At 46.9% G+C, this 12,117-nt stretch overlaps 1 protein-coding gene across 1 annotated transcript in view; it reads right to left on the reverse strand.

Annotated features, from left to right (window-relative positions):
• The window catches only part of LOC144609069 (integrin alpha-11-like), a 159,898-nt gene continuing 147,781 nt past the window's right edge, over nt 1-12,117 (reverse strand). The window contains exons 26-30 of the mRNA XM_078427415.1: nt 11,601-11,705; nt 9,099-9,212; nt 4,855-4,950; nt 1,008-1,121; nt 1-93 (exon numbers count right to left, since the gene is read on the reverse strand). Of these exons, the coding sequence (XP_078283541.1) occupies nt 1-93; nt 1,008-1,121; nt 4,855-4,950; nt 9,099-9,212; nt 11,601-11,705 (522 nt within the window). The remainder of the gene's footprint in view (nt 94-1,007; nt 1,122-4,854; nt 4,951-9,098; nt 9,213-11,600; nt 11,706-12,117) is intronic.

Consider the following 12,117-nt stretch of genomic DNA (forward strand, 5'->3'; position numbering starts at 1 on the left):
TCAGAGATTTGCCTTCTTTAAATGCCCGACGTGACCATTCCGAGTTGGCAGGGATTCCTTCCTCCTGCGATACGCACTTCGGAAAAAGCCCAGCTGATTTTGTTAGAAGAGAAGAGGATGGAGGTGGTGATAAGGAAATTGCGTTAAAAGGTTAAACTGAACAGTGTCCATCCCAACCCTCCGTTAGTAACCACAGGGCCTATAGCACAGTGCTGGCCTGACCACATTACTTTAGACTTTAGAGATTCAGTGCCTCTCCGAGTCCACGCAGCCCAACACTATCCTGCACACGAGGGACAATCCACTATTTTACCGAAGCCAATTAACCTACAAACTTGCAAGTCTTTGGAACGTGGGAGGAAACCGGAGCACCCGGAGAAAACACTCGCGGTCACAGGGAGAACGTACAAACTCCGTACAGACAGCACCCGTAGTCAGGATCAAACCTGGGTCTCTGGCGCTGTAAGGCAGCAGCTTTACCGCCGTATCACTAACCTGAGGGGCTGTTTTTCAGGGTCAACGTGGAATCATCTCCACTCATAAAGACAATATTCAGTTAGGTCCAGACTGATCTTTATTCTAACTCCTCTAGCCAAAGGCACATCAAGCAGTTTCAGAAATTCTCTCAGGTCTCTCTGGGATGAAATGTACACATATTTTCGAATTATTCAAATCTCTTTGAATTGATTTTAAATGTCCCTGTTGGTTGTGAGAAATTTTAACGGGGTGCGAATGCCTTTGACAGCAGCAACCAAAGGGCATCAGGATCTGTTACCCGAGCCCTAGTTGTGCATCAGTTTACCTTTTGGGATCACGATGGCAATAAGAATAATAAGCTTTAAGGGTTTTGGGTTTAGACATGTGGAACCACTAAAAGCTGTGATGTGCTGCATGCTTGTTGGTACAGTCTCTCTCTCCCCTCCCAAGCCTTTAACACCTTGGCAGTTAAACTTGTTTAGTTTGTTCGACAGTTTGGCAGACAAATTGCTTTGGAACATTTAACTTACCTTCCACAGAGCAAGAGTGAGCAATGCCAGGAGAAGTAGTCCTCCTAATGAGCTTCCAATTATAACCCAAAGTGGGACCTCAGACTCCCACTGCTTGGTCATGTGAAGCGTTATCTGTAAGAAGATACACAAGTTTACCTCAGGTTCCTCTTGATCCTCGGTCATCTTCTATGCCTCATGATTCCAACACTTAACATTCACACCTTTGTTTCACACCACTCGCCCCCAACGTACCTTCCATTCAATTTGTTCTTTGTAGCTCTTCGTACCTCTAGTTTCCCTCTCCCCTGACACTCAGTCTGAAGAAGGGTCTCAACCCGAAACATCACCTATTCCTTTTCTCCAGAGATGCTGCCTGCCCCGCTGAGTTACTCCAGCATTTTGTGCCCAACTCAGGCCGGCCACCCCTGCTCAGGAGGCCATGTTGTGGTTCAGTGTCCGGTGGCTTAGACTATTGATCAGGAGAGATGAATTCCAATCTCACCATGACAGCTGCTGAATTTAAATTCAAGTCATTAAGTAGCTCTGGAATTATGAGCTAGAACCACTAATGGTAATCATGGTCATAAAAACCCCATCTGGATCACTGATGTTCTTTAAGAAAGGAAATCTGCTACTCATACTATTTGAATGTGGCCTGCTTGGGGTAATGGGGATGTTGAACTAGCACATTGTTCCAGACAAAGGGTTCGATCCTGACCACAGGTGCCGTCTGTACAGAGTTTGTACGTTGTCCCTGTGACCTGCATGGGTTTTCTCCAGGAAGCTCCAGTTTCCTCCCACACTCCAGAAGTACAGGTTTGTAGGTTAATTGGCTTGGTATAATTGTAAATTGTCCCTAGTGTGTGTAGGATAGTGTTAATGTGTGGGGATCGCTGGTCGGCACGGACTCGGTGTGCTGAAGGGCCTGTTTCCTCGCTGTATCTCCAAACTAAACTAAAACTAAACCAAACTGCATGATATCCCTTCAATATCACAATACTTGGAATTCATAGTTTGCTAGGTTTTTATGATTGGAGACCTGTGACCAGTGACGGGCTGCTGGGATCGGTGCAATGTCCACTATAGTTTGTCGTGTACATTAACCATTTGAATTACAATGTAGTTAACATTGTTAATAAATTGACAAATGACACCAAGATTGGCGCTGTAGTGGGCAGTGAGGACGATATTTTATATTTACAAGATGTAATTAGTTGGGAAGGTGAGTCGAGGAATGGCAAGTCGAATTTAACTCTGCAAAGTGTACTTTTGAATGTCAAACCTTGGCAGGACCTGCACAGTAAATGGTAGAGACCTGGCTCCTTGGAAGTGGTGAGGCAAATGGGACAAGCCCAGTATGCCAACTTGGTCAGAATGGATAAGGTTGGCCGAAGGACCTGTGTCTCTGCTATTCTACATTTCTATGAATCAATATTGCACACAAGGGATTTGGGGCCTCTGTGTGTGGGTATCAAGGGCCGAAGGAAAGGATGCATGGTTAACAGAGCCAGAATGAAAGGGAGCATAGGTACTAGGAGCCAGTCTGCCGTGTGTGAAAGGGAGGGTGAGTAGAGGTACCAACATCTACTGAAAATCTATGGCTTCCCACAGCTACCTCAACTTCATTCCCCCTCGTCCCCCTACCCAATCTCCTGTAAGAATATCACCTTCTCTCAGTTCACAGTCTCTGCTGCATCTGTTCTCAAGATAAGGCTTTCCACTGTAGGAGTTCTGAAATCAGGAAACGTGGCTCTCCTCCCCCCTGCCCCTGATGTTACCTCTATGTTGGGGAGACCGAGAATAGCGTTGAGCTCCTCTTTCAACTCTTTTTCCCATCCTCACAATGACCTTTCTGTCCTCAGCCTTCTCCACTGCCAGAGTGAGTCCACTCGCAAACTAGAACCTAACCTCATATTCTGCTAGGGTAGCCTACAACCCAATGGTAGGAACATTGAATGTTTCAATTTCATAATCCATGCCACCTGCGTTCTTCCCCGCTTCCATCTGTCCATCCACGGTCTCTCTCCCTTTGTTAACCTTTTCCATCTCTCCCTCCCCTTTACCAAGACTCACACCTTCCCCCCAACTCCCTTCACAACAATGGTTCCATGTGCCCATTATCTCCCCTTCATCTGCTTCTACCCATCACCTACCAGTCTCCATCTCGCCTCTTCATACTGCCTTCTTTCCCTTTACACTCAGTCCTGAATCAACATCGCCACCCAAAACATGCCTCTGCCTCCACAGATGCTGGCTGACCCGTTGAGTGCTTCCAGCAGTTTTGTTTTCTGTTTCATGGTTTTGGAACCGGTTTGGGACATTCTGGAATTGTACAGTATCAAATAAACAAGTGTTCTCTCTGTGTAGGAAGGAACTGCAGATGCTGGTTTAATCCAAAGATAGACCCAAAAAACTGGCGTAATTCAGCGGGAAAGGCAGCATCTCTGGAGAGAAGGAATGGGTGACGTTTCGGAATACTTGATTTCTCTAACTTCAAGTAAGCTCCCTCTCTCCCTATTCTTCTCCCACCCAAGTCGCACTAACTTCTCGTTTTCACCCAACAAACAGATAACAATGGCCTGTTCCCTTTATCATCCTTTTTGTTTTTTTCATATCTTTCATTCATTGTTCTTTATCTCTCTACATCATTGTCGATATCTCTCGTTTCCCTTATCCCTAAGAAGGGTCTCGTTGAGGAAAAACTTTTTCAGTCAGAGAGTTGTGAATCTGTGGAATTCTCTGCCTCAGAAGGCAGTGGAGGCCAATTTTCTGAATGCATTCAAGAGAGAGCTGGATAGAGCTCTTAAGGATAGCGGAGTCAGGGGGTATGGGGAGAAGGCAGGAACGGGGTACTGATTGAGAATGATCAGCCATGATCACATTGAATGGCGGTGCTGGCTCGAAGGGCCGAATGGCCTCCTCCTGCACCTATTGTCTCTACTGTGTATTGAAACGTCACCCATTCCTTCTCTCCAGAGATGTCGCCTTACACCAGCTTTATAAGTCTTCTCTCTTGTTCAGTGCAAGGCAGCAACTTCCCACTAGAGGGCAGCAGAGCTCCAGCTAAGAGAGGACGCACAACCAAAACATTCACAATGGACAGATGGGGGAAGGTTGGAGATTTGTGTTTCACTCTGCAAACTTAGAGTTTCCACACTTGGGGTCGTCAGAACTGAAAGGATTAATTGTGTAGCTTTGAAGCAGGATATTAAAAATCAGATGGAGATTTACCAATGGAGGTTTCCCTTTCAAATAGAAATTAACGACAAATTCGAAGGAAGACACTGAAGGGGTCAGACAGCACATGTGGTTTTCATTTTAACATACTCTGATAGGATGTGAGTGTAAGGGTGGGATTGTGACTAGACTGGAAATGCCTGTGACACGAAAGGACACAAAATGAAACCGTCTTGACTCTCAAAATGCTGGAGTAACTCAGTGGGTCAAGTGGAATCTCTGAAGGACATGGATAGGTGATGTTTTGGGTCGGGACCTTTCCTCAACCTGGAGCACACTAATAGATGGAGGAACTGAGCTCCCGGTAGTAGGTACGGGCATCTGGGACTAACAGCTATCCTGAGATAAAATTTACAGATCTTAAATTCACGTGGGTTTAGCAATCTTAATCAGCAGCTCCAGCAACAGCCCCTCCAACCCCCCCACACTGAGAGATGGCTGAGACTGTGATCAATTGTAAAGATTGAGAAGCCATGGTGAAATCATGTCCCCAGGTGTAGACACAAAATGCTGGAGTAACTCAGCAGGTCAGGCAGCATCTCTGAAGAAAAAGGATGGGTGACGTTTTGGGTTGGAACCTTTTTTCAGACTGCTCCCCCCCCCCCCCCCCCCTCGTGTGTCGACTTACATGCCGAATCCTCCCCTCCTCTTTTACGAACATGGCCTTGGGCTCCTGAATGTCCAGTGTTGCCGTGGTTACAAGAAACAGTGACCCAAACCTGAGCTGGAAAACAAAATGAAGGACATAGGCAATAGAACATTTCATGCGGATTATTCCAGTTTCTCTACTCCTCCCTGCCCCAAAAACCGCTTTGAACACATTCCAGCTTTCTTCTCCTTTTCCCCTCCACCCTCCGTTCCCCATCCCTCATCCTTCCCTCTCTTTCCCTTCCTGTCTTCTCCTTTCCCTCACCTCTCATCCTTAAAGATAAAAGAACCATACAGCGTTTGACACACAGGAGTCTATTTGTCTCATAGACCCAAATGAAGAGGGGTCTCGACCCGAAACGTCACCCATTCCTTCTCTCCAGAGATGCTGCCTGTCCCGCTGAGTTCCTCCAGCTTATTGTGTCTATCTTGTTTCATAGACGAAACTGGCCGTAATTGTGCGCTAGATCTCGCCTGGTCAAAAAGGTCCTCTCCGTCTAGCAATGACACCTCCAGCACTATGTTCTGGCTTGGTGAAAACGGCTCTTCAAGTGCGCACCCAAACACTGTTTATATGTGATCCTCTTCCAATCTTTCAAGCATTGAGTTCCAAATCTCCCACCACTTTCTTGGTGACATTTTTCATTGACCTCACCTCCCTCTAATACCTCTTGGTCACTGACAAAGCCTGGCAAGCAGCATACAACCTGATGGTATGAACGTTGAATTCTCCAATTTTAAATAACACCCCCTCCTTCCGCTATTTCACTCCTGTGCCTTCATCCCATTTCTCCCACTAATCTGCCCTTCTGCTCCTCATGCTCTCTTCAATTTATATCCCTCCCTATTTCTTTACAGTTCACTCCTCCTCTCTCATTATCTGACATCCATTTGGCTCCTCTTCATCTCAACCCTTTGTCCACCCATCAGTTAATCAAACCTCCCTCACCTGTATTCACCTATCACTTGCCAAGCTATGTTTCCCCCCCCCCCACCTCTCTCTTTTCCAGCTTTCTCACCCCTACCACAATCAGTCTGTCGTAGGATCCTAGCTCAAAATATAACCTGTCCATTCCCTCCACAGATGCTGCCTGACCGTCTGAGTACTTCCAGCACTTTGTGTTTGGTGCTTATTTACACTATTCCCTTCAGAACGTACAGGGACGAGGAATGAGGAACAGATAAATCAGAGCATCGAGTATAGAAGTTGGGATGTAATGTTAAAATTGTACAGGGCATTGGTGAGGCCGAATCTGGAGTATGGTGTGCAGTTCTGGTCGCCAAATTTTAGGAAGGATGTCGACAAAATGGAGAGGGTACAGAGGAGATTTACTAGAATGTTGCCTGGGTTTCAGCACTTAAGCTACAGAGAGAGGTTGAACAGGTTGGGTCTTTATTCTTTGGAGCGTAGAAGGTTGAGGGGGGACTTGAAAGAGGTTTTTAAAATTTTAAGAGGGACGGACAGAGTTGACGTGGGTAGGCTTTTCCCTTTGAGAGTGGGGAAGATTCCAACAAGGGGACATAGCTTCAGAATTGAGGGACAAAAGTTTAGGGGTAACATGAGGGGTAACTTCTTTACTCAGAGGGTGGTGGCTGTATGGAATGGGCTTCCGGTGGAAGTGGTGGAGGCAGGCTCGATTTTATTATTTAAGAGTAAATTGGATAGGTATATGGATAAGAGGGGATTAGAGGGTTATGGTCTGAGAGCAGGTAGATGAGACTAGGTCAGAGAGAGTGGTCGGCGTGGACTGGTAGGGCCGAACGGGCCTGTTTCCATGCTGTAGTTGTTATATGGTTATATGGTTATAAGATTACTAACGGTTGCACAGATAACAGCAGTAAACTGGAGTCAGAGGTTTTTTTTTACATTGTTTGTCTTCAAGTAACCACCCAAGTCTATTTAAAGATTTATTGGTTTGCAAAGCAACAGATCCAGATGGCCACGTAACATAACATCTAACATTTATTTTGTAAAAAGTTGTCATTTGAACAATCTGGTCCAGACGAAGAAACGAGAAACTCATATTGAATCTATTTGATAAATTCCAACAGCGTTGGACTTCATATGTTGACGAATCTGAAGATCAGCAGTTTTCCCCAGCAGCTTTAAGGATGATTTCAGGCTTGTGGCTTTAGGCATGGTCTTTTTCTGGTGGAAACCAATAATAATACATGGTTTTCCAACAACAAAAAAAAAGCCATCTTATTGAGGATGAAGCAAGACTAAGGAATTTGGAATGTAAATGAAATCCAGATATCATTTATCCGTCTGAAATTATCCTGAAAATCGGTTGTCTGAAGTCAACGTGCGTCCTAATGATCTTAGGTTTTATAATTCAGAAATGTGAAGGTTTAGCTGCCCTGACTTACGCTGGGACTTGTGGGGAGAGCACTCTCACCTGGGAGGCCAGAGCCTCTCACCTGGGAGGCCAGAGCCTCTCACCTGGGAGGCCAGAGACCCTCACCTGAAGGTCGTGGCTTCAACTTATGCTACTGAGAAACAAGGAACTGCAGATGCCGGTTTACAAAAAAGGGCACAAAGTGTGGAGGATCGCTGGTCGGTGCGGACTCCATGGGCTGAAGGGCCTGTTTCCGCGCTGTGTCTCTAAACTAAACTAAATTAAGAGCCGGAGTAACTCTGCGGGTCAGGCAGCACCTCTGGAGAACGTAAGTTCACGTTATAGGAGTAGAATTAGGCCATTCGGCCCATCGTCTACTCTGCCATTCAATCATAGCTAATCTATCTTTCCCTCAACTCCATTCTCCTACCGTCTCCCCACAATGCCCGACACCTTTAATAATCAAGAATCTGTCAATCTCCACTTTAAAAATTCCTATTGACTTGGCCTCCACAGCCTTCTGTGGCAATGAATTCCACAGATTAACCACCCTGTGACTAAAGAAACTCCTCCTCATCTCCTTTCTAAAGGCATGTCCGTTTATTCTGCGGCTCTGTCCTCTGGTCCTAGACTCTCCCACTAGTGGAAATGTGGATAGGACCTGTCCATGTTCTCCATAGATGCTGCCTGACTGGCTGAGTAACTCCAGCACTTTGTGTCCTTTTGTAGTACTGAGACGCAAGTATATAATGTAAGCCGGCACAGTCAGCGGTGCTTTCTGTTGGGATAAAACAAGCAGACAACTTGCACTCTCAAATGGACAAAGAAAAAGGTCTCGAGTCTGACAATTTCAGGCCATTTCAACAAACAGTGTTGGACAAACTCAGCGGGTCAGGCAGCAGATGTGGAGGGAAATGGATTGGTGACATTTCAGCTTGGAACTCTGCTTCTCCTTCGATCTGAAGGGTCCCGATCTACAAATATCATCTGTCCGTTTCCACAGATGCTGCCCGACTCCGTAAGTTCCTCCAGCAGCTGTTTTTTTGTGAAAGTTTCCAGCATCTGCAGACATGTGTCTTTAGGCAATTTAGAATGCTTTACAGTCAATGACGTAGCTTTTAAAATATGCATATTGTTATAGTAAGGGAGCAATATGCCTCCCTCCACACCACTGTAATCATGGAAATCGTTTATTGGGGTGAAGTTGGTTAAAGAATATAAACTTTGGCCAAGACACAAGGAGAGTTCCTCTTCGGAACAGTGCCGTGAGTTTGCACCTAGCCAAGGACTTGCTCTCACATCTCATCTAAATGCTGACACCTCTTAGCAGAGCAGCCCTCCCTCATTTAGAGTCCGTCTCAATTTGATGTCCAAATCAATAGGGTGGACTTGAACCCACAGCTCTCCAAATCAGTGGCAATACTTTTTTTAATATAAGAGATACAGTTTGGAAACAGGCCCTTCGGCCCACCGTGTCCACTCTGGCCGACGATCGCCCGTTCACACCAGCTGTACGTTATCCCACTTTCTCACCCCCCTCTCTCGACACATTTGTGCCGTTTGTTTTTAAAGAGGCCAATTAAGCTACAAATCCACACGTCTTTGGGATGGGAGAGGGAAACCGGAGCACCCGGAAGGAACCCACGCGGTCCCAGTGAAACTGTGTAAACTCCACACAGGCCAGGATTGAAGCTGGATCTCTGGCGTTGTGGGGCAGCAGCTCTCCAGCAGTGCCACTGTGCGTTCCTTCTGTGCTGAGCAGAGTGGCAAGTGAGTAATCACCAAACTGAAAAGAAAATGTTCCTAACCCAAGAGATGGGGGTCAAACATCCTTCACAGATACAAGGTGCCACATGGGCCAACAGTTCTCCTTGGGTGAACTCACAGTCAGTAATGAATCAGTCAAGAGTCTTCCTGACACATGAATGATGTACTCCTCGTTACTTTTAAAATTCTTCACTTCGCACATGATGAGAGTGCACTTGGCATTGCCAGCGTCCTGTGGGCAGGAAAAACATTTAAGGTTAAACTGAGCCAACAACAAAATGGTGAAGGAACCCAGCGGGCCAGGCAACATCTGTAGAAGGACAAGGACAAAACAACGTCTCTGGTTGGGACCCTTCTTCAGACTGATGGAGTAGAGAGAGGGGAGGGGAAGGGGTGGAGAAAGAGCGAGTGGATGCAGGCTAGGAGGATTGATGAGTCTTGGGGGGGGGGGGGGGTGGAGATCAGGGTTGGAGTTGAAGTGGAGAAGACAAAAGGATGTACATGTGGAATTTGATAAGGAAAGAATATGGGGAGTGAAATCTATAACCAGCTGGTCGATGGAAGGGGATGTGGGTAGGCTGGGGGGGGGGGGGGGGGGAGGGAGGAGGGGGGAGAGGGAGTAAAATATGAGACCCAGAGGGGGCAGGTGAACCATGGACTGTAGGTGGGGAGCCAATGTCATAATGAAGGATCACTGACATGAATTGATAACCATTTCTCTCTCCACAGATGCAGTCAGACCTGCAGCATTTTCTGTTTTTATAGTGAATTGCAGCGGTCAAACTTTAGAGATCACCTGTTAATTGGAAGTTGAGACAGCGCTGAATGATCACATATATCTGGTTATTTTTTCTGATTTTGGGTGTTTAATGCAAAGATATTTACATTTGTTTTAGTGAGGATCATGTCTCATCACAGATCTAATTTTAAACATTTTGTTCCGACCCACAACTGTGCGATCCCTGTACACAAACACACTATTCTACACACTGGGGACAATCCTGACTGCAGGTGCTGTGCATGCGGAGTTTGTACGTTCTCCCTGTGACTGAGTGGGTTTTCTCCGGGTGCTCTGGTTTCCTCCCACACAAAGACGTGCAGGTTTGTAGGTTAATTGGCTTCGGTAAAATTGTAAATTGTCCCTAGTGTGGAGAATAGTGTTAGTGTATGGGGTGATTGCTGGTCAGCATGGGCTCGATGGGCTGAAGGTCTTGTTGTGCTGTATCTCTGAAGTCTAAAGTCTACGGACATGGACCCCAAGATCCATCTGAACATCCGCGTTAATCGTTTTGCCATCCACCTTTGCCTTACAGTCGACTTCCCAAAGCTGGTTGCATTAGGACATTCTATACTTTAATAACAAATTGCATTGATCCAAGGTATTTATTCACAAAACGCTGGAGTAACTCAGCAGGTCGGGCAGCATCTCAGGAGAGAAGGAATGGGTGACGTTTCGGGTCGAGACCCTTCTTCAGACTGATCCAATCCAATCCAATCGCTATGATGTTCCCAATGTTGGGGGAGTGCAGAACCAGGGGCCACAGTTTAAGAATAAGGGGTAGACCATTTAGAACGGAGATGAGGAAAAACTTTTTCAGTCAGAGAGATGTAAATCTGTGGAATTCTCTGCCTCAGAGGGCAGTGGAGGCCAATTCTCTGGATGCTTTCAAGAGAGGGCTAAATAGAGCTCTTAAAGATAGTGGAGTCAGGGGGTATAAGAAAATAACTGCAGATGCCGGTACAAATCGATTTGTTCACAAAATGCTGGAGTAACTCAGCAGGTCAGGCAGCATCTCGGGAGAGAAGGAATGGGTGACATTTCGGGTCGAGACCCTTCTTCAGACTGATGTCAGGGGGGCGGGACAAAGGAAGGATATAGGTGGAGACAGGAAGATAGAGGGAGATCTGGGAACGGGGTAATGATTGAGAATGATCAGTCATGATCACATTGAATGGTGGTGCTGGCTCGAAGGGCCGAATGGCCTCCTCCTGCACCTATTGTCTATTGATGTAAAATGTTGCAAGTGCCTCTCAGTGGAGTAGACACACAGAATATCCTCCATGTAAATTTGAGGCAGCTGCTATTCCATTCTCACCCTGTTCCCCTGTTTCGAGTTAAGTCTCAGTCCTCACTTGGTGTGTCAGCTGGTCTCAGCATCCTTGTGTGAAATATTGATCAGTACAGTGGCTCCTGATTTCCTTCAGAGGTCAGTCAGGGTGTGTGGGTGCGGGTAAAGGTGAAGTTGCCACTGCAGTCTGGGCGAGGACAGGGGGCACTCCGGGAGGAGTGGAGGGGGGGGGGGTGGGGTTTGGGGCTTGGGGGGGGGTTGGGGGAGGGGGTGAAGGGAGAAGAGAGAAGAGCAGAGGAACAGAAATCTCTCCTCCTCCACAACACATCCTTCCCATGGCAATCAGGGGGAAGAGCAGAAAGTGATGATAGAAAGCAAAAGCCAAAATGATCTCAGCAGAGGAAATAAAGCCCAGAAGGATTAGGAAAGGAACAGTGTGCAGAATGTTTCACTTAATAAAGAGATGAAAGTCAGTGGCGGAGATCAAAGGATCTGACTTCAAACATTGCACATTAAAGTTTGGGTTGCACGGAACGGTAAAACCTGCTTACCAGCTTTTCGAAGTGCCTGAGGTCCTCTGCATACACTGTGTCGCCAGGGTGCTGCCAGTGTGGAGCTTCTGAAGGCCTTCCCAAGGTGCACTGGATCCCTTCAGCCTGCAATCCATCGAACACAGCAGCAGTGTAAGTACATCAAGGGAGGTGCGTGTCAAACCACTGGCACCAACAGCATCAGCCTGCCTTTACAGGGGTGTAAGCAAAGGCAGGCTGATGCCTACAAATTTGTACATCTTTGGAGCGCGGGAGAAAACCGGGGCACCTGGAGAAAATCCACGCGGTCACGGGGAGAACGTACAAACTCCGTACAGACAGCACCCGTGGCCAGGATCGAACCCAGGTCTCCGGCGCTGTGAGGCAGCAACTCTACCACTGCGCCACCCAACAGTCTTTTCATTGGAGATCCCCAGAAAAAGATCCGGGCAATGCCATGCACTCGGCTTTTGCCAATCGCCGGTTGGGTTGAGAGGGTCTCGGTCTGTTTCACACAGACCTGTTCCAGCTCTCCACT

Source organism: Rhinoraja longicauda, chromosome 33 (assembly GCF_053455715.1).
Source record: "Rhinoraja longicauda isolate Sanriku21f chromosome 33, sRhiLon1.1, whole genome shotgun sequence".
Lineage (NCBI taxonomy): Eukaryota > Metazoa > Chordata > Chondrichthyes > Rajiformes > Arhynchobatidae > Rhinoraja > Rhinoraja longicauda.